Consider the following 23,438-nt stretch of genomic DNA (forward strand, 5'->3'; position numbering starts at 1 on the left):
CTACGAGTGAATTAAGTAATAATAAGTTATTAAAGTTATAATTAAAACATACCGCCTCTGTTTCTTACCAATATGGGCGTACAAGTGTTGTGTTGTTTAAAACAAGGCTATAAAATTACAGTGTTGAATTTCAATCTTTAACACTATTCGCCAGTTGCGATGAAACCATACACTCTATGGATGAAACGTAGCTCTGAGTTCGATTAACTAACCACTCTAGAGGAATGTAGACTCTTGACTCGATTGGTTTGGGCTGGTATTCTGCGCGGGTGCTTCAGTGCTTCTGCACGCGGGTTGAGCGGTGTTAGTCATTGCATTGTAGTTATTGGCCTTTCTGACCACAATTAGGTTGCAAACTTCTGCTTTTCACTATTATAAACGGAGAAATGGCTGATTCACAGGATGACAAACTCTACAAAGCCGAGTATGCGAAAAGTGGACGCGCCTCTTGCAAGAAATGCAAAGAAAACATAGCAAAAGACTCGTTGAGAATGGCCATTATGGTGCAGGTGAGGAATTGTGTGCAACTTTCAGGCAATAATACTGATAGAATATCATCTGTGGTTTTGTAAATTCATTTGGTTTTGCATTTATGTTCTTGAATGCTAAGGTGTAATCGATGCGATTGCATATATTATACACGACACGTATGTATGAGTGTGTCTCAGGCCCAGGAGGAGTTTAAACGGTTCACAGTCAAGGAAAGAAAGAAATCAGCAGTGAATTCCTATGGCCATCAGTTTACATAGGCTTTTAGTGATGTTTTGGGCAACATTAGCAAGAAACAAATGTAAAAAAGAATGTTGTTTTTGATGCTTTTGATTTTGTGGGAGCAATAAACACAAAGCTGTGTTATTGCAATGCATTGATAGTACAGTGAAGCCCAGTAGAAACGTGTTTTAAATGGCCATGTCATGTCTGTTTTTCATTTCAAGTCTATGCATTCATGACTTATTAAACTCATTGTTTACATTTGTTTGTGATAGACTACTGTAACACCATAGACATGAAAGAGCACTGTAAAAATACCCAATATTTGTTTAGACGTGATCTGTTATACTGTAAATTCTCAGCTGTTCTCAGGACCGGAAATGACCAGTTTGCTGACTGCTGTGACTTATCTTATGTTTTTATGTGCTTTCAGTTTACAGGCATTTCATTCATTGTTGCATAACATGGTTGCTGTATCTACTTGGTTATTTCTTGTTTAATGGTCCAACACCTGTCTGTGTTCCACAGTCTCCCATGTTTGATGGCAAAGTGCCCCACTGGCACCATTTTTCCTGCTTTTGGCTCCGGGCTGCAGTACAGTCACCCTCTGACATATCTGGATTTACTGACCTCCGCTGGGATGACCAGGAAAAAGTGAAGAAAGCCATTGAGAGCGGAGGTGCTACAGGAGGTAATTTGTTAACATTTCTTTTGATTTTGACATTTTCTCACTGATTTTGCTTTGTTGAGTTTGCCATATGGGCTGCAAAGCGTTAGGCTTAAGTCACTAGGTCTTGAATTAATTCATTAATCCTCATTGCTTTGCAGGGAAAGGAGAGCAGAAGGGAGCAGCTAAAGGAGAGAAGACACTGAATGACTTTGCAGTGGAGTACGCCAAATCCAACAGAAGCACCTGCAAGGGGTGTGATCAAAAAATCGAAAAGGTGCATTTTGCATTACCTTTTGTTAGACAAATGATGCTTTTGAACACAACAAGTTAGTTATAAGTTAATCTATTCTTCCCTGCTGGTGTTCAGGACCACATCCGTGTGTCAAAGAAGACCGTGGACCCAGAGAAACCTCAGCTTGGTCTAATAGATCGCTGGTACCACACTGCCTGCTTTGTGAGCCGCCGTGAGGAGCTACTGTTTAAACCAGAGTACAGTGCCGCCCAGCTCAAAGGTTTCGCAGCTCTTCGAGATGAAGACAAAGAGGAGCTGAAGAAAAGACTTCCTGCTGTGAAGAATGAAGGGTGAGCTTGCAATTTCTTATTTAGGTTGCTGTCATGTTGCATCAAACTATATAAGCACCTCTTTAGGGTGCTTTTTGCTTCTTTATGTAGATTTACAAAAATCAGCATAACTATTTATGTAAACTGGATAGGTTTGTGTAGCAATTTCAGCTTAAAAGATTTTGCATGGATCCGTCATACGTTTCAAAACATGAGCAAAGTATTGTTATCTACAGTAGTCTATCACAAGTAGAGCTACATGCTTAATTTTAATAAAACAGAGACTGCAATATGAGTGCGATTATCAAATCGTAAAGGCTGCAATTTAAATAAATAAATGCACTCCATGTTTCAGAGTGAAATGTGGCACTGTGTTCTTTTACATGCACATGATTCAGTGTCTCAGAGCAGCTCGGTTCACAGTTAATGCTGCTCATCTCTGGATGTGTTGTCAGTTTGGGTCGCTTATAATGAGCATTTGGGAACACAACATGCACCAACCTTTTTCCCCAATTTGTAATGAGAAGTGCTTATAAACTAGGTAGTGTCAACAAAATTTTAAAGGCTCCCTATGATTTGATTTGTAATGTTCGAAAATTACTACATTTAATACAGCCAAAAATATTACTATTTTTCTTTTGCAGTTGTACTTTAAAATAAAAATTATTTAATTTTTCTCAAATACTCGATTTTTTTCTATTACAGTGAAATACTACAATAGTATATTTTATTCTGTTTAATATTTTAATTAATCAATAGTAATAATTATAATAAAAATAATAATGATTATTATTGTTATAACATTGATGTATAATCACAGAATTTTGGGCAAAATAGTGCAGCCCTACAAGCAAGCACACCTTTTTTAAAATTGCAATTTTTATCTGAAAAATTACAATTTGATTTTTCCCCCTAAATCATTCAGCCATAGTCTTAAGTCGTATTTAAAAATAGTATTTTCTCTCTCAAATTAAAGAATGTTTCACAGAAATATAAAGACAATGCACATACAAAATACAGGTCTGGTTTTACACATTAAACCACCTTAGAATTATGTTTTTAATCCCATTATTAAAATTAAGATTCTTTTCAGTTTTTTATTTGGGACTAGACTAAGTGTTATTGTTCAGGATCTCTGAGTGTTGTTGTTGCCTCCTCCATCGTCATGCTGCCCATCGCCATCACCGATGCCTCTGCAGCACAGGAAGATGGCCTTGAAGGCATTTCTGAAGGTTTTCATCTTGTAGGCATATAGGAAAGGGTTAACAGCCGAGTTTGCGTGGGAAAGAATAATGGCTGTTAGTAACAGCGGTAGAGGCACGGGACATGACGGACACAGCAGCAGGAAGCAGTTGATGATATGTAGTGGAATCCAGCAGGACGTGAAAAGGAAGAGGACCAGGAAGAGCGAAGTGGCCATCTTCATCTCTTTCTTCATCTTGGCTGTTCCCTCCGTGTTGGCTGCACCGCCGCGCTCTGCCGCGATCCTCCTCATCTGACGTTTGACCGTGACGAAGATCTGCGCGTAGATGAGGAACATCACCACCAGGGGGGTCAGAACGCAGACGAAGAAGTTGAAGTAGACCATGTAGGTCATATCCACCACCAACACGAAGAAACAGTACCCGGACTCAGGCGGAGGCTTGTGCCAACCCATCAACGGCACCAGACCGATCAGGAAGGCTAGCGTCCAAGTGAAACACAAGACAAGCACTGCGTTGCGAGGTGTCATGAGCCGGTGGTACTGGAAGGGCATGAAGATGGCAATGTAACGCTCAATGGCGACCGCCAGCAGGCTGAAAATGGAGCTCTGGGTTAGCATGATGAGCACAGATAACATTAGCAAACACAGATACAGATTGTGCCGTGGAATGCCCAGGTCTGTCATGATGGCGCAAGGGATCGCCAGTGAACCCACACAGATATCTGCCACCGCTAATGACACCAGGAAGTAGTTCGTAACCGTTTGGAGCTTCCTGTTTAGTCCCACTGCAACACAAACTAGCAGGTTGCCCACAATGGAGAGGAGGGCTATGACAAGCTCTGCTATCATGTAAGGCAGATTTATGGATGCTAGGATGCTTGGCGCAGCTGTTGTTGTAGTAGTTGAAGTAGTAGTACTAGTAGTGGTGGTGGTGGTTTGGGTTAGTTTACCTTGCGTAAGTGTAGACATGGTGGACGTGGCCAACTGCAAAAAGGTGTTATTTTCATAAAAGGTGTCATTCATAAAAGTCGTGTTGGTATAGAAGAGAGTCGGCGAGAATGTGAAGTTGGCAAAATACTGATTCATTTTGACCTGTAAACATAAAACCAAGTAAGGAATAAAAATTATTATTGAAAATCAGATATTAAAGGGTTAGTTCAACCAAAAATGAAAATTAGACTGTGTTTTACTCACCCTCGAAGCATCCTATGTGTATATGACTTTCTTCTTTAAGAAGAATCCAGTCGGAGTTATATAAAAAATTAGGGTGCGCCGATTGATCGGCTACCGATCACAATCGGCCGATAATCGCTTTGGGATGATTGATCGGCGGTCTCTAAAAAGACCGATCTCATAAAACCGATCTCAAGCTGAGGTCACGTGAGAGGTTTGGCATGACATGCAGCGGCGCCGTCTCAGTCTCTGTCCGGCATGGGTGAAATAATTATAATGCTTTAGGTGAGGTACAATTCATATTTCTTCATTAAATAACTTAAAGTAATTTGAAAAAGTTTCTGTGAGACATAATTTCACAAACAGCGTGAGTGAATCACCGCGCGCGCTCTCTTTCTCTCTCAAAATGCAAATGTCTTCAAATCACATCGCGTCTGCACTGTAAGCGAGCTGCATGCTGCACAGTTGACACAGGAATTGTCACTTGCACTATCGAGGCAGTGTCGCATCGTCACTAAAGTTTATAAATTGAATTTTTTTCTTTTTAATTCTTGCCAGTGTTTAAACCATTCAACGCTCACGTGCTCTCCTGGAGACCGTGCACTCATGCACACTCGCAGCGCACACACATAACGCCAGGTTCACATTACTTTGTTATTTAGAATGTTTGTGATAATGTAAGAAAAGTAGTTTAAATATTTTGCTTTAGCAACTTGATATATAAATCTAGAAGTAAATGCAAAAGTAAAAAGCATTGAATAATTGATGAAAGATTGTATTACTGTACTATGTAAAAAAGAAGAATCACAATATTGAAAAAGACTTTTAAGTAACAATGTTTGGATTTAAAATCAAAATAATGGATAAATGATGTGTTATGGTAAAAAATATTTTACATTGTAATAATGTAAAATAGGCTCAGTAAAGGAAGCAAAGTTTCCTTACTTTAGCAAAGGAAAACCAGTCTCCTCTTGTTTTATATCGAAATCCTCTGACAATTTTCTTTGCAAATCCTCGGTTTGTACTTCTAATTCGTGACCGGTGTTTTGTTTTGTTCTCACTCCGCATTCGTCACTGATCACGCAACGCTGAAGTCATACGTCATCCGCCGGAACGGCTTCCGCGTATGACAGATAACGGAAATGAGAAAAAACGTGTTTATTACGTTTGAAATATGGATATTTTTCTTACAAAAACACATGGATTCACTTAGGGCTGGACAATAATTCAATATCAATATGTATCGCGATATAATTTTTTTCAATAATGGTGATATGATTTTTAAACACATTTCCGATATTTCGATATACATTACCAGTGTTTCCCATACATTGATTTATTTGTGGCGTTTGACTTCGTTGAATAAACATGAGCTCTGCACGTTACAAAATCAAAACGCGTCGCGGGTGTTTTATATGAATGTATCTCTGAAGGGAACCGACTGTCTTCAGAATAGTTTAGATGGCATTTTTATCTGATAAAGTACCGTTCATGAGCGGAGCTGCTTTGATTACATCCATTACTCGAGAAACCGTTAGTTCCACCGCTCTCACAGCGCATTAAAATGATTTGTCGGTTTGCCTTTACTATGCCTTTACTTTTCACTGTCTGAAATATGTCTTTCAGTGTTACGTCTCTGAAAGTTTTGCTTGTCAAAGTAAACACAATAATAAAAGAACAGTTGTTAAAAGCATGCAGGTCCCTTATCACTTCAATGTCCATGTACTAATTTATAAATAAATGTATAGAAATATATGTAACAATAGTATTTATATAATTATATTTTATATTAATATACTGTATTAATTTAAGAGTAATATTGTGAAATATTATTACAATGTAAAATATTTTTTAATATATTAAAAAAAATAAAATGAAATTTATTCTTGTGATTATTCCCATTACTCCAGTCTTCAGTGTCACTTGATCCTTCAGAAATTGTTGTAATATTGTTTTGTTTTGTTTTTGTGGAAACTGATACTTTTTTTCTTCAGGATTTTTTGATTAATAGAAAGTTTGTTTATTTATTTTTTTGTATCATTATAAACATCTTTACTTCCACTTTAAATCAGTTCACAACATCTTATCATATCAGACAAAACAACACTTACATATCAAACATATTTTACCTTCATGTTCTCTTCAGATGGACTTATGCTATTTCAAATATAGTCAGGTCTCATATGATTAAGTAAAATGATTAAGTATCAAACTTTTTTTTTTCTCAAGTTGTAAAAATAGTTTCGGGGTCCACAACACCACAAACAGTACATGAGGGTTAAATCTATTCTGCAGAATCATGCAAATTTCCCCCAGATTCAGTGCATTTTAAATGATTAATCTATACACATAAATATAAATGATAAAGTAAAAAAAAATCAATCAATAATTAATATAGTTAATTTTTTTAAATAATAAATATCTATTTAAAAAGTAAATATTAATGTACCTACCAAGTCTCTGTCGTGTATGCTTCGTATGTTATTGCTTTGAGATGCCACTCGTCGCTTGATGTTGTTTGCCTATGTTCTGCCAATGCATTTGACTTCTTTGGATCTACTTGGAAAAGTTCTTGCATCCATTAGCAAAAGATGCCACATCTATATTCATTTATTTTCTCTCTCCCCGTGTCGCTTTTCACCTGTAGCTGTGATATGGGCTTTTATAAGCCTTTCATTCTAATGGGAGGAATGGTCTTGTTTGTGTTTGATTTGACCTCTGGTGCCCATTATTGCCACCCAAATGTGCGTTAATTACATTCTGGAGGGGAAGTAGGCACAGTGGTGCTGCTGAGATCAGCTTTGATGTCTGTCATGAGGTGATTAATTAATGATCTGCATTATGATGGCCACCGGATAGAGGATCCTGTCCAGACATGACTGTGACTCAGTGGACTGATAATCTTCTAATGAGGTCCACTGATAGAAGAGCCTCTGGGTTCAAACACACACTCGGAGGAGACCAAATTCTCTCTGTAGGATTAACTCAGATTCACAAGGTGGAAAGATTTTCACCATTCAGATCAGGTGATCAGATCTTGGATCAGCTAGGGTTTATAATAAGAATGCTCCTTTTTATTGATGTAAAAGGCATCGAGTCAGCTGTTCATTATGTCTGACTGTACATTGTACATGTATGTGCACCTGATCGCCCTGAAAGAGTTTGTAGTGATGACTGTACATTTAACTTGCTTATTACAAGACTACTTACAAATATAGACACAACTAACAAGTGTTATTTTAGTATTGTTTATATTATATTAAAGATATTTAATATTTTTAATATTAATTAGCTTTCACTTTTATATTTGCGGCTTTTTTTTAGTTGTTATTTTTAATATTTATATTTAGCTTTTTTATTTCAGTTAGTTGCAGTGGCAGCATTTCTAATTGATTTTTTTTAGGTGTTTTTCATCTAATACTTGTATTTTATTTTATTCAATCTTTATTTCAATTAACAAAATTGATTTGTAGTAGCTTTAGTTAATCATAATGCTGTGTAGGTTATTAGTTGCCTGGGTCAATGGTAAGTTATACGATTTAGCATCATTATACAGAAGAAATAGCAAGTGAAAACTACAGCTGACCATTCAGAATCAATATGCTGCAAAGAACTGAATTTTCAAGTAATGTCCTTAGGATATAAATGCAATACATTGTGTATTCATAGTGTTTTTTTTTTTTTTTAATGTGTTTTCTTTCTCAGGAAGAGAAAGATAGATGATGTAGACGGAGGAGTCTCCAAGAAACAGAAGAAAGAAGATGAAAAACTGGAGCTGAAACTGAAGGTATGAGGTGTTTCTGATATCTTTCATATGGCTCGAATTATTATAGATAACTTTTGCCTAGTAACAAATGAATTTGCATCAATATAATGTAGTGATTTTGATGCACGCTTTTACATTTTAGCTGATTAGACTATCTATTTATTATCTTAACAAGATTATATGGAATTATTGAATTTAAATACATTTTATGATTTGCATTAATAAGTTTTTTGTCTATTACAGAACAGACCTAAGAATTTTATTACTTTAGTTGTGCTGTCTGTAGAAATGAGACTATAGTGTTTTCTCCCAACATTTAGCTGATTGCTCTAATTTTATTCTGTAAATTAGACAGTATATCAGTCTGAAAATGCTTTTGTCTGGTTCTTGATGTATTCTAGGAGCAAAGCCAGCTGATCTGGAGAATTAAGGACAAGCTGAAGAAATTCTGCTCCATCAATGACATGAAGGAACTGCTTATTGCCAACAATCAGGAGGTTCCCTCTGGGGAGTCAAATGTAGGTGTGAAAAACAGAAAAACTGCACTGATGTGCTGATTTGACCACTGTCTGACTCAATTTCAATAGCAGCATCAAACGTCAGATACCAAAGAGAATCTGTGACTATTTTCACTATTGGTCTTAGGGATGTTCATTTCAGTTATTTTTCCTAACCGACGCTCGTTAACCGATTATTAACCGTTAACCGACAATATTATTTAAAATTAGAATTGAATTAAATTAGAAAGGATAAGTGTCTGTGACCCGTTAAAAATACTAACATTTGTTTCCCGGGGATTAATTTTACATGCGCAAAAAGCAGCAAACAACAGAACATGAGGATTGACATGCATCACATCACGCACCTGCAGTTCTTCTGCGAGCGGAGAAAAACATAATAAAGCTAAGCTATATATATATAAATAATAATAATATATAAATATAATAATAAAATAATAATAATAATAATAAATAGGCCTATACGAGAAATATATTTTTACATAAATAATCAATTAAGAAAACGAAAGAAAAACTGTTTTCTGAATGAAATAATAAAATGCGACTTATGTTTTTTCCCCCTAAAAAACATTTTTTTTTATATATACACGTAGCGTATTTTAACCATGCAGCAAACCTTTTTAAATATTTTGATAAATTACTGGGGGAAAAAAATACTTTTTAAACAGTTTATTCTGATTGTATTAATCGGTCAAAAATTCTTACGGTCGGTTAACGGTTAACCGGTTAAAATGAACATCCCTAATTGGTCTATGACTTTGGGTATCATTTCGCTAATGAAATGTGACTGTTTAATTGACAGATCATAGACCGGCTTTCAGACTGCATGGCTTTTGGGTCCTTGAAGCCTTGTGAGACTTGCAAAGGGCAGCTTGTGTTTAAGAGTGATGCATACTACTGTACTGGAGACATCTCTGCGTGGACCAAGTGTGTATTCAAGACCCAGACGCCTGATCGCAAAGACTGGGTCACTCCTAAGGTAAGTGCTGTAGATCTGTGGTAGTTGGATATTCACATCTGCATGCAGGTGAATTTCAGCACCTAACATGTCCTGCAAATGTTATTCCTCTTTAGGAGTTCAGTGAGATTCCATTCCTGAAGAAGTTTAAGTTTAAACGGCAGGACCGTGTGTTTCCCAAAGATGCCCCTCCTGCAGCCCCTACCCCTTCATCTGCTGCTGCTACTGTGACCTCAGCTGCCCCGAGTGCGTCCACTGCCGCCAGTAATAACCTCACTGAGGTGCCTGCAGGTCAGTGACTCTGAGAGAAACCTTGAGAAATACTGGGGTTTATTTAGTGGTCAATCATTTTAGGTTACTGAACAGCAGATGCACACACAAATAACAGGGCAAGTTCTCCGGCACCGTGCCGGATCTCCGGGTGCAGCGTTTGGCTGCAGAAAAAAAAAAAAAAAAAGAAAGTCATCCTACATTTAAAAAGACGTATGAGAGGAACACAGCTTTCACTCTCAACCAAACTAAACATTACTAGCCAATCAGAAGTTTTTGCTCTTATAAACACGAGACGTGCATAATAGTATCCAGTTGCAGAGTCGCAGCTGATGAATGGAAAAGGAGCCTGGGTCTCGAGTGCGACATATTGAAAAAGCTGCGAGGCGCAATGTAGCTGGGAAAACTCACTTGATATGTAACGTAAATCATTTAAACCTATGCCAACACAGGAGAGAATACATCAACATATTTCTAAATATGCGATTTATTGTACATCACGATTTCAAAATAAAAGTTTCTGACTTTGCATGTGGCCAAATATTAAAATATCCGACGAGTTTGAAAATCGTGCAGTGAACTCGGCATTACTCGTCATAATAATCAATAGATTACTTGATTAGCAAACTAATCATTAGTTAAGCACTAGATTAGTTAAAACATTTCAAAATACAACTGCATTGTTTTACTTTTTGTGATTAAAAGACAAATATTTTGTCATTTGAACATTTCTTAAAGTATTAAAACATTGTCTCGTTCTAGTGAACCAAGTATCTGCATTTTGTCTCACCTTGTGAGCTAGGTGTATTGTCACATCACTAGTGTCTATGAGCGTGATAAAGCTCATAATTTCCCAAGTGTATGATATAGCTTTTCATTCTTTTTTTATTCAAAAATCAGTTTGAATAAGGAAAGCGATATCTTTGCCATAGTATCCTTTCAAATGTTAAATTTGCCACAGCCATTGCGTTCTTTGCATGTGCTGCACTTTATTTGTGCCATTTTGTTTTATTAGTTTATTTATTAGAATTTGAAAGATAATAACAACATTGATTGATTAGTGAGATCTGATTTTAGTCCTTAAAAACCAAAAAAGTAGTGCATGTCCTTGAAAGTCCTGGAATTTTATTTTGCAGTATCTGTACGAACCTGTTTTTATACAGTCTATGGTACGAACCCTGTTTAAGTTAACAGTTCTTGGACCATTTTAATGTTTTTGTTGTTGTTAATTGAACTGAACTGTAGTTTTCTGTAGTAAACTGTCTTTGTATATTTCCTATTTTATATTAATTTCCTAGTATTTAATTTACCATTATTTCTTTTGAACAAAACAATTTCAGAAATTGAATGTTTTAGATTGTAGGTCATCTTGTACATGTCAAAAGACAAAGCTAACCAGCAAAACTTGATATCAAAAGCATCCTAAATAGTGGTCGACCGATATGTGTTTTTTGACTGCCGATGCCGATATCTTGGAAAGCAGGGTGGCCGATGGCCGATATAATTGTATTTATTTTAATTAATATTCAAGAAATTTGAAATCCTTTGAAAAAGGATTAAAGAATAAATGTGTAAAATAAACATGCTTATACTTTAGATGACAAAGTATTTTTCACAAATAAATAAATATTTAATAAAAATATAAATAAAAAGGAAGTAGCCTAAATACTGTAACCAACAGGGCAGCAGTATTCTGGGAAGTTTGTGTGCATTGGGAATCATATTTTTTCAAATAAAGCCAAGGTAACACTCATTTTACATACAGCACACAGTGAAAATGACATGAATATGAAAGCGGGCAAATGGATAAAGCGCAGCATAATTTGAAATCACGAGTTTAAATTTTGTTGATCACGCATCTCCAGTGAGGCTGAACTCTCCTCCTGTCCGCATTCAATTTGCACGGACCGACCGTCACACAGAGAACACGCGATCATTTTAATGTTTCTGTTGTTAACTGAACTGAACTGTAGTTTTCTGTAGTAAACTGTCTTTGTATATTTCCTGTTTTATATTAATTTCCTAGTATTTAATTTACCATTATTTCTTTTGAACAAAACAATTTCAGAAATGTCATGTTTTAGATTGTAGGTCATCTTGTACCCTGTCAAGGACAAAGATAACCAGCAAAACTTGATATCAAAAGCATCCTAAATGTTACATGTGTTTGCACCATATTGTAGTGACTAAACATTCTTGGCTTTCTTGGTTCAAATATCCCACCATAATCTGTAGTCTGAGCCTGTCAAGGGCTAATGGCAATGGCAGATATGGCAGATATTAGTTTTAAGGAAAATCATTTTCAAATGATGTTCTTTTTTTTGTTTGCAAATAACCCTGTGTATGTGTCCGCCCCCGCAACCCCCAACCCCCGGGAAAAAGTTCAGGCTCAGGATTTTTTTTTGCTTTAACCCCTGGTTATTGCCCTGAGTCACATACACAAATGAAAATGCTGACTGTCTGTTTGTGTGTCTCCAGGGCTTCAGGTCCTGTTCACGATGCTGCAGAACATCGCTCAGGAAGAGGGAGCAGCTCAGAGCTTCTATCAGACCTACTTCTGCGACGTCCTGCAGCACATTTTCTCCGTTGTCACGGATACGTCTCATACTGCTGGTCAGTTGCTAGGCAGAGAGAGAGTGGCATGTTTTCAGCGTAACTAATGGAGCCGTTATTTTGAACAGAACTGCTTCACATCAGTCACGCAGTGTATCTCACAAACACTGCTGATCAGGTCATTTTTCCACCTGAAATAAAAAGGAAAAAAACAGGAGTTTAGGCTAAATGTAAAGAAAATAGGATTTGTTTTTTAGCTTTGACATCTCTTTTTATAGATATCATTATTGTTGCGTGCACTTCTCTCTTTCTTATTTAAGTGTAACATTTAAATTGTGATGTGTTAATTCATACTGATTTAAACTTAATGCAGTAAAATATTGCAGATTACTGACTCGAAGGTTAAAATCAGTGTGTGTGTGTCTGATGAATGTTCTGTGGTTTGTGCCGGGCAGGTCTGACGATGCACGCCTCCATCCTCGCCTACATGTTTAACCTGGTGGAAGAGGGTAAAATCAGCGTCACTCTGAACGCAGGCACCACGAGCAACAATCAAAGTATGAAATATTTTATTATATTTATAAATATTTTCACACATTTTATTTGTGAAAATAAAGCATTAAATAGTGGGAAATAAAAGTTGTGGACACTGGGGAGGCTATAAATACATAAATATAAATAATAAATTAGAGACAAAATTTTGTATCTTGATGTTTCAGGGCTCCAGACTGCACCTAAAACGATCGCATTTGCGACCAAAAATATTACTTTTAGATCTCCACTGGCGACTATATAAATTTCCATGTTATGATGTAAAAATTTGCATTATTGTCTTAAAGGCAATTTGCCTTATTGCCTTAAAACAAGCCTTATTGTCTTTTTTCCTGATTGTTTTGCGATCACATCTTTTATGTTAACGTAATAAACTGAGACGATGCGCATCAAAGTTTTAGTGGAAGGATTCGACTAAGTTTGCAAGGTTTGTGAAATTAAATGTTCATTATTCATTCAAAGATGATCATTCAAAGATTAAATTATATAAATGTGTATTTGCCGCTCTCAGCGCCGTCAAAATAAAAGTCCCGCCTCGAACGCATCAGCCAAACAGGAAAACTTATTTAAGTTGGCATTTTTCAAATATCGGCCGATATATCGGTCGACCACTAATCCTAATGTTACATGTGTTTGCACCATATTGTAGTGAGTAAACTTTCTTGGTATTGCTGTTTCAAATATCCCACCTCATCTCTGCCAAACAGCAGTGTTGATGTCACCCCTGCTAAAAGTAGCTCCAGCTGTGGCAGCATGAGAGAGATCGAAAATGACAGACGTGTGAAGTTAAAGTGCAGAAAAGCAGTGTCTATTTCATGCACAACTACAACAGGTAAAGCTGTCAGCTGTGTGGACATTAACAATATCGTTAACAATTCTCATTTATAATCTATACTAATATGGCTTCTTATCAAGATCTTTAGTTTATATGCTATGTTCTGTTAATGCGTGAACTTCACATTATTTGCAGCGCACTTGCCGTCCAGTAATCACAAAAAGATTTGTGCTTTGTTACTTTTTAATAAACAAAGTACCAGCTTTAAAATTATTCCAAATTCATAATGAAAATATTTTTTCAAATAAAGCCAAGGTAACACTCATTTTGCATACAGCACACAGTGAAAATTACATGAATATGACAGTGGGCAAATGCATAAAGCGCAGCATAATTTGAAATCACAAGTTTACGATCGTGCGTCTTCATTGAAGCTGAACTCTCCTCCTGTCAGCTTTCAATTCACACGGACCGACCGTAATGCAGAGAACACGCGATCATGCAGGATACAAATGCACACTTCACACGATCTCACAGCTGGATTCGACTAAGTTTGCAAGGTTTGTGAAATTAAATGTTCATTATTCATTCAAAGATGATCATTCAAAGATTAAATTATATAAATGTGTATTTGCCGCTCTCAGCGCCGTCAAAATAAAAGTCCCGCCTCGAACGCATCAGCCAAACAGGAAAACTTATTTAAGTTGGCATTTTTCAAATATCGGCCGATATATCGGTCGACCACTAATCCTAATGTTACATGTGTTTGCACCATATTGTAGTGAGTAAACTTTCTTGGTATTGCTGTTTCAAATATCCCACCATAATCTGTAGTCTGAGCCTGTCAAGGGCTAATGGCAATGGCAGATACGTTAGTTAGTTTCTTTTTTTGTTTGCCAAATAACCCTGTGTATGTGTCCGCCTCCCCAACCCCCAGAAAAAAAGTTCAGGCTCAGGATTTTTTTGTTTTCTTTAACCCCTGAAATTATAGCAAGTTAGATGCACACAAAATTGCTGAAATTAAAAATAATGTCACGTTTATTTTGTTATTTAGTAAAAATTTGTTACAGAAATATTTATAATTGATTAATGTGTATTTTCTGGTCAAGTTGCAACAGTGTTGTTTTACTATTATTTATATAGTATTATAGTGTTTATTCATATTTTGAATTGAGCTTTTATTTTTATATTTATGTACTTTTTATATTTATACACATTTCATACACGTTTTAGGAATTGTTTGTGCTTTGTTCATTGTTGTTTATTTATTTTAGTTTTTCTATTTAGCTTTAATTTTATGTTTTAGTAATTTTAATATTTATTTCAGTTAGTTGCTAGATTACATTTCTTATTTTTCTTTAAGTTTCTAATATGTAATATATATATATATATATACTGTCAGCTGTGTGGACATTAACAATATCGTTAACAATTCTCATTTATAATCTATACTAATGTGGCTTCTTGTTATCAAGCTCTTTAGTCTGTATGCTTTGTTCTGTTAATGCGTGAACTTCCTATTATTTGTAGCGCGCTTGCCATCTAATAACTTAATTGCAATAAGCTTTGTGATCTGTTACCTTTCAATAAACAAAGTATCAGCTTTAAAATTCTGCAAAATTCATAATGAAATTCAAACAATAAATACAGTTTTGGCGCACTTTAAATAAACACATGAGCGATCGCTTTAACACCTCTGTTCAAGCAGCACATGAACCCATCATATCTTTCTCTTTACTACTATAGTATGAAATAATCATGAATGGACATCAAAGGGTATATTAGTCAGCTAGAAAAATACCTATAAAGAGGACCATTTTGCTAAATAAATGAGCTATATTGCATATTCACATTTTTACTTAAACTGTTGTCTACATAAGAAAGGAGCTAAAGATAAAATTCAACACCACCTATATAATTGCCTGTTACTAATGAAGAAAAACAGACTGGATGTGTGCAAAACATATGACAACATTTATAGGATGCATTGAGGAGGAGCCCAAACTACATACAATGGCCAAGTGATGCTGAAATAATTATGGGCCGTGATACTGGCACAGAATCTGTGTAATAAACAATTCTATGTGACTGTCTATAGTTCTCAAGTTGGAAAAGACGTTTAGTTCCCACTTTAAGTGAACCTTAGTTCCTAGGACATCTACAAGATGGATTAAAATGCTAATAAAGACAATAAAATATGAGACATAAACACATGACAGTATGACTGAAATGTTAAAGTGTTAAAAATGAATAAATAAATAAATCAAATGCGTTTATTCTGTGGCACTGTTTATTTATTTTAGTTTTTCTATTTAGCTTTAATTTTATGTTTTAGTAATTTTAATATTTATTTCAGTTAGTTGCTAGATTACATTTCTTATTTTTCTTTAAGTTTCTAATATGTAATATATATATAAAAGAGGACCATTTTGCTAAATAAATGAGCTATATTGCATATTCACATTTTTACTTAAACTGTTGTCTACATAAGAAAGGAGCTAAAGATAAAATTCAACACCACCTATATAATTGCCTGTTACTAATGAAGAAAAACAGACTGGATGTGTGCAAAACATATGACAACATTTATAGGATGCATTGAGGAGGAGCCCAAACTACATACAATGGCCAAGTGATGCTGAAATAATTATGGGCCGTGATACTGGCACAGAATCTGTGTAATAAACAATTCTATGTGACTGTCTATAGTTCTCAAGTTGGAAAAGACGTTTAGTTCCCACTTTAAGTGAACCTTAGTTCCTAGGACATCTACAAGATGGATTAAAATGCTAATAAAGACAATAAAATATGAGACATAAACACATGACAGTATGACTGAAATGTTAAAGTGTTAAAAATGAATAAATAAATAAATCAAATGCGTTTATTCTGTGGCACTTTTGGTGCCTAATTTGGTTTCTTATAGGAGCCAATAGCTCCTTATTGATTTTTTAATTTTTTTTGTCTGGAGCCCTGTTTACATTCAGAATTTCTTGTGTGATGTTCCAAAATTCATATTAAAATACGTCGATAGAAACCCAGCTGATCTCAAAATGGCCAGATATTGGACAGTTGCTTGGGTCTGTGGCTAGTTTTATTTATGATTCTCTTAAAAACTGATAATTTGGCAAACAAGTTAAGTGGTTACTGTGATGTTATGCGCTTTCAATTTTTATGAGTGTAAAGTTTGTTTTTCTCAATGTATCATCTAGATAAGCCTCTGACAGGACTGAAGCTGCTGGCTGTGGGAAAACTTAGAAAGAACAAAGATGAGCTGAAAAATGCAGTGGAAGAACTGGGAGGAAAAATCACAGGCACTGCCAACAAAGCTGCTCTCTGCCTCAGCAGCAAGAGTGAGTGATGTTCTGTAACTCTTTCCTAAACCTTAGTGAGCTGCCTTGCTGTCTAAGTAGACAGATTTTGTGTTTGGCATGTTTGCACGCTGACTAAAATAAGGGATGCTCAGTACAAAACGAGGTGTGCGTGTTAACTAGGTGTCCTGCTTGTACTTACCAGTTAATAAATTTGTCCCTTCTGGTTTTTCGCCAACTTATTTATTTGTAGGCGTGTTACTTTGAAAGTCATTAATAACCTGCTCTGTTCCTCTTGTATTTCAGAGGAGATTGAAAAAATGAGTAAGAAGATGGAGGAGGTGAGGGACGCAGGTGTGCGTGTGGTGGCAGAGGACTTCCTCACTGCCATCAAGGAGTCCGGCAAGGCCCTCCAGGAGCTCATTTCCCTGCATGCCATCTCACCCTGGGGTGCTGAAGTTAAAGTCGAGTCCCAGGCTGCAGCCCCGGCCTCCAAATCCACTGGTGCTCATTCCTCAAAGAGTACCAGCAGAGTCAAAGAGGAAGAAGGTTAGAGAGGCATTTTAATTTTCCTGCAAAACATATAAACAAAGATAAAATATTTGACTCCTGTATGCACCTGCATCAGATGAAATTTTATTATTTAGGTTTTACTGAAAGACATTCAATTATATTCATAATGCATTTAACTTAAATAATAGAATGTTTCAGCGTGAAACAAAATATGGAAATGATTTTAGGCAGGATTTTATTGGGTGAAACATGTTAGGCTGTGATATGATTAAAATTATATTTATTATTTAAAAATAATAATGTATGTATTAAATTATAATTTTATATAACATTTTACTTATTGTATGTTATATATAAATATTTAATATGTGTGTGTGTGTATATATACACACACATACATACAGGGGTGCACATAAGTGAAAATAAAATAAAAAATGCGCTGTGTAAACAAGTTCAGACCGCTCATTTGTGTACCGACATGGTTGACAGCTGTTAATGCACAATCACCATTTTATATCGACTGACTGTAATACTATATATGTTTCAAATATTTCCATTTGAACTGAAAGCATAAATCTAGGCTATGCGCTGCTGGTTTCACAGCAAAATGCAAAATCGCAGCAAAATGACCTTTCATTCACTGACGCGCTTCACTCAGCAGCGCATATACTTACTTGCAACCCACCAAAATAAAAGCTTGCTGATTTTAGGTTTTAAAATGTTAAAAATTAATGTAAAAATAAAAAAAATGAAAATGTAAATATTTGCATTGTATTTTTAAGTGTACTATAAAATAATGTTTTTTGTTTAATACTCATTTTTTATTTTATCATACTTTATTTTGTTTATTATTTTATTTTAAAAATTAACTAAATAAAGTGCAGTAATACTGTTATTAATATTACCAATTTATTTATTTTTTTATACTTATTTCACACTAAAACATTCATTAAGACATACATTAAGAAATAAAAATAAAATTTCTTTTGAAGTTGTTGTAGTTTTGTTCTAGGATTGATAGAAGCATTTTTTTATTTTCAAATTCCATTTATATACATTCTCAAATGCATTGACATGAATTTTTATTTGTAAATCTTAAATGGGAATGTTAAACACTCTTGCTGAACACAATCCTGTTTTCTTACTCCGGCAGGTGGAAGCAAATCGAAGAAAATGAAACTGACAGTGAAAGGAGGGGCAGCAGTTGATCCAGACTCAGGTGAGACGGACTCATTTTTCCATAACACTTCAAGATATAAGTCAGTATGTTCTGTTTGGTTGTTTGTGCAATGCCTTAATCATTAATTGATTGCTCAGGTCTGGAAAACTGTGCTCACGTACTGGATCAGAATGGGAAGATTTACAGCGCCACACTGGGTCTCGTGGACATCGTCAGAGGGACGAACTCATACTACAAACTACAGCTGCTGGAGGATGACGTCAAGAAACAGTGAGCATTTGGATTCCTCTTACACATACGTAATTTTATCCCAAACACAGAACTTGTTCATTATTAGACAGCCAATTTAATTGTACAATATAGATAATCCATAGTAATTTCATACTGTATATACAAGTTTCTTTGATGTAATACTAAGTGCTTTGCAAGCAGCATTTTTAACCAACTGCTGCTTCAAAACTTTAATGTATATGTGTTTTTTTGCAAATGTTTCCCATAAGGAATTTCTCTTATAAAAGTGTGTGAATTTAGGGTACAAATCAATTCAAGCTTTTTTTTAATGTACACTTTTTATGTGAGGAATACTTTTTATTTATTTGACCAGATAGTGCCATTTATCTTGAGCATGCTTGCGTTGCTTGTTCAGATACTGGGTGTTCAGGTCGTGGGGTCGAGTCGGCACCACCATTGGGGGAAACAAACTGGACAAGTTTTATGATAAGAACTCCGCAATGGACAATTTCTGCAGCGTGTATGAGGAAAAGACTGGGAATGCCTGGGCCTCCAGCAACTTCACAAAATACCCCAACAAGTTTTATCCTCTAGAGATTGACTACGGACAGGTCAGAACTGGAGTGACATCAAGCCAGAGCACTGTTGGAAATATGAGAGTGTGATTTAAAAAGCACTGCTAGAATTGTGCATACATCTTTGTGAATATTAGTTGCGTTTGTTAACATGAATTAAAGGCTGTCAGAAAGACTATATTAAAATAATTTAATTCCATAATACCATTACTGAATGTTCTTTATGGTTTATACCTTTGATTAATTAATATACATGTACATATTTACTCACAAATAGCAATTTTCTACCAAATAACGTATTACCTTATTATAGAGCTTGACAACATTTGTAATTATATAATATATAATTAAAGTATAAAATGATGATTAGCTAATTTTAAGCCTTGTTTTGTCTTTTTTAAATAATTTGAAGCCATTTCACTTTGGAAGTGTGCTAAGACTTCCTAGTGGGTCCTGGCTCCTCTGATAGAGAGCCTACAAATATAAACATAGTGATAAGTATTTAAACAAATTGTTTATAATCTAAATAAATCAATATGGAGCTTTCTGCATGTATTTACCCAGGACGAGGAGGCTGTGAAGAAGTTAACTGCGAGCACAGGTGCCAAGTCCAAGCTGGACAAACCCATCCAAGACCTCATCCGAATGATCTTTGATGTGGAGAGCATGAAGAAAGCCATGGTTGAGTTTGAGGTGTGTTCACTTCCTTCTTTTATTTGTTATTTTTAGAACATGTAAGACAAGCGCAGTAAAATAGCACTAACACTATCTATATTTGTTGTGGTCATATGTGTTGGTAACTTTGTGTAATTTCTCCTACAGATTGACTTGCAGAAGATGCCTTTGGGAAAACTAAGTAAGCGACAGATCCAGAGTGCTTATTCCCTCCTGAGTGAGGTCCAACAGGTTGGTCTTAGTGGTTCTGAAAGCTGGATCTCAACCGTATATATATGTATTAAAAGCCCAGTTCTTCCCATTTCGGTTGCCTTTATCCTAACGTCCTTTTTGCTCTCATTCATTTCTGTAGGTTGTGGCAGATAGCGCTGCAGAAGCACAGATCTTAGATCTGTCCAATCGCTTCTACACACTGATACCTCACGACTTCGGCATGAAGAAACCACCACTGTTGAATAACACGGATTACATACAGGTACGACTTGGGCAACCATCTAAAGATTGGCACGGAAACAGTCTTGCTGTGATTGTACTCAATCCTGTTGCATATCCAATATAGCAAAAGGTGCAAATGCTGGACAACCTGTTGGACATCGAGGTGGCCTACAGCCTGCTACGAGGAGGAGTGGAGGACAATAAGAAAGATCCCATTGATATTAACTATGAGAAACTCAAAACCAAAATTGAGGTAAAATGTCTTTCACTGAAAGAACTGTGAATTATCCTTCACTATTACCATGAAGTGGTCATGTTGTAGTGATTGATGCCGATTTTGTGTTTCTAGGTGGTTGAACAGTCATCAAGTGAGGCTCAGCTTATCCTACAATATTTGAAGAATACACACGCTGCTACTCACAACACCTACACACTGGATGTCGAGGAGGTGAGGTTAACCCTATAATGCCTACTGCATATGCATTATATGTTTTGCCCCCACAATTACAGTGCTTTTATCAGAAAAGCATTTAAATATAATCTTACTAGGACATATTATTGGGAAATATAGAGTGGTATTTATGTGTATTTTATACAAGTAGTCTGCAGTACTGTTATAAAGGTCTCATTGATTTACATTCCACGTTATCAGAATTTCATACTTTTTGACCATATAAATATCAGCAACTGTACTAAACTGCATATTTTTGCTCGGCTTGAGCCTCTGAAAAAAAAAGTGTTTTTTTCCCTCCTTGAGTATGAGCTTCATGTTCTCCTATATTATACTATATGAGCCATAAAAGCCTGATGTATCAAATATGATACAAAACACATACAGTATGTGAAGTTTTAGGGTTTGTTTTCAGTTAACTTAGAAAAATGTGAATTTTCAGGCTTTACAGGGTTCACTAGTGCATTAAAGGATAAGTTCACTCCAGAATTCAAATTTCCTGATAACTCACCCCCATGTCATCCAAGATGTTCATGCCTTTTTTTCAGTCAAAAAGAAATTAAGGTTTTTGAGGAGAACATTCTTGGATTTTTCTCCATATAATGGGACCCAACGGGTTGAACGTCCAAATTGCAGTTTCAATGCAGCTTCAAATGGCTCTATACGATCTTAGCTGAGGAATAAGGGTCTTGTCTAGCGAAACGATCTGACATTTTCTAAAAAAATAAAAATGTAGTTGAAGTCCACTATAAGGAGAAAAATCATGGAATGTTTTCCTCAAAAACCTTAATTCCTTTTCGACTGAAGAAAAAAAGACAAACATCTTGGATGACATGGGGGTGAGTAAATTATCAGGAAATTTGAATCCTGGAGTGAACTAATCCTTTAACTATTGCTTTATAAATAGGGTTGCAAAGGGGTGGAAAATTTCCAGAAACTTTCCAAAAATCCATGGAATATTCCAAAAGATCCTGGAAAGTTTCCACAATTTCTGGAATATTTCTGACATTTACTGGAAATTTTCCACCTTTTTGCAACCCTATTCATAAATGAACTGAGTATGCCGTAGCTGTAAAATAACACGCTATTATCTCTGACTACTGCTATTTTGTATTGTTAGATCTTTAAGATCGACAGGGAGGGTGAGTCCCAGCGTTTCCGCCCCTTCAAAGAATTACAAAACCGGCAGCTGCTGTGGCACGGCTCCCGCACCACCAACTACGCTGGTATCCTGTCTCAGGGTCTGCGTATCGCTCCTCCTGAAGCTCCGGTGGTAAGTTTCTGCACCTTCATTGCCATTGGTTGCTTCTCTCTGAAAAAAATGAGCATGCAAAAACCTTTATTGATTAATAACTGTATTGGAGCAGTTTCTATCTTAAAGTGCTCATGAAATGGAGAATCAAAATGTTCTTGATATTTACAAAAATAAGAGGTTACTTTACAGTAAAAACAAAACCTACTGCAAGTTTCATGAATTATTCTTTTCTACGCTTCTGAAATGCCCGTTTATATTTAACAATGTGCCTGAGCGACTGAAAGATACAGATAAACTGAAATATCAATTTTTGATTGTTTTTCACATTTCACAACAGACTGTTTTGTCAATTATTGTGAACTTGCTGCCGTTTTTTCAAAACATGTTTTATTTAAAGATATGGCAGTGCCAAGCATTTTGTCCTCGGACGTCACATTTCAAGACCCCTTACATTGACATTTGAAACACATACAATAGGACTGTACTCTAATCATATCTATTCTGGTGATTTTGAATACAAGACAGGTTACATGTTTGGCAAAGGTGTTTACTTTGCTGACATGGTGTCGAAGAGTGCAAACTACTGCCACACATCCCAGGCTGACCCTGTTGGCCTCCTTCTGTTAGGAGAGGTTGCCCTCGGAAACATGTAAGAGATGCTCTTTTTGTCCTAGTTTCAAGATGATTACAGTTTAACAAGTTAAAGGTCCCATATTGTCAAAACTGAAATTTCCTGGCTTTTTTCATGATAACTGAGGTCTAGGTGCTATGTAACTACCATATAAGTTTCAAAACAGTCAGTCCACAGTAAAATGCACACAGCCTGCTTAAACTAGCTGTGATTTTTCACGAACCGTTGTGACTTCCGTAAAAAGTTGACGTCAGAACTACAGACACCATCGTGTCCATGCCATTGCTGAACAACGACAACAGAGAAACATGTCGAAAAGGTTAACTTTAACCACGAAACCAGATCAGCCAACCTGTAAGGTTACACTCTCACTCAAAGGATGGACGATCTGACAGGATTGTTACTATGAGGTGGATCACATCTAACGTGTATAGTAAAGACAAACTCACCGTGTCTATCTAGTCATGATG

At 35.9% G+C, this 23,438-nt stretch overlaps 1 protein-coding gene across 2 annotated transcripts in view; it reads left to right on the plus strand.

Annotated features, from left to right (window-relative positions):
* The first annotated feature begins 227 nt into the window (after positions 1–227).
* The window catches only part of LOC107697162 (poly [ADP-ribose] polymerase 1-like), a 25,726-nt gene continuing 2,515 nt past the window's right edge, over positions 228–23,438 (plus strand). Inside the window, exons 1-20 of one of the 2 annotated variants that reach the window (XM_016497819.1) lie at positions 228–509; positions 1,240–1,402; positions 1,540–1,655; positions 1,749–1,963; positions 8,025–8,106; positions 8,487–8,603; positions 9,406–9,582; positions 9,678–9,852; positions 16,924–17,064; positions 17,329–17,571; positions 18,686–18,754; positions 18,853–18,985; positions 19,362–19,557; positions 20,086–20,214; positions 20,344–20,427; positions 20,549–20,671; positions 20,756–20,884; positions 20,981–21,079; positions 22,203–22,355; positions 22,859–22,986. In XM_016497819.1, coding sequence (XP_016353305.1) covers positions 387–509; positions 1,240–1,402; positions 1,540–1,655; positions 1,749–1,963; positions 8,025–8,106; positions 8,487–8,603; positions 9,406–9,582; positions 9,678–9,852; positions 16,924–17,064; positions 17,329–17,571; positions 18,686–18,754; positions 18,853–18,985; positions 19,362–19,557; positions 20,086–20,214; positions 20,344–20,427; positions 20,549–20,671; positions 20,756–20,884; positions 20,981–21,079; positions 22,203–22,355; positions 22,859–22,986 — 2,795 coding nt within the window. In that variant the 5' untranslated portion in view covers positions 228–386. The remainder of the gene's footprint in view (positions 510–1,239; positions 1,403–1,539; positions 1,656–1,748; positions 1,964–8,024; positions 8,107–8,486; positions 8,604–9,405; positions 9,583–9,677; positions 9,853–16,923; positions 17,065–17,328; positions 17,572–18,685; positions 18,755–18,852; positions 18,986–19,361; positions 19,558–20,085; positions 20,215–20,343; positions 20,428–20,548; positions 20,672–20,755; positions 20,885–20,980; positions 21,080–22,202; positions 22,356–22,858; positions 22,987–23,438) is intronic. The other variant, XM_016497820.1, reaches the window with a different exon arrangement.

This window comes from Sinocyclocheilus anshuiensis, unplaced genomic scaffold, assembly GCF_001515605.1.
Source record: "Sinocyclocheilus anshuiensis isolate Anshui unplaced genomic scaffold, SAMN03320099.WGS_v1.1 scaffold38, whole genome shotgun sequence".
NCBI classification, from domain to species: Eukaryota; Metazoa; Chordata; class Actinopteri; order Cypriniformes; family Cyprinidae; genus Sinocyclocheilus; species Sinocyclocheilus anshuiensis.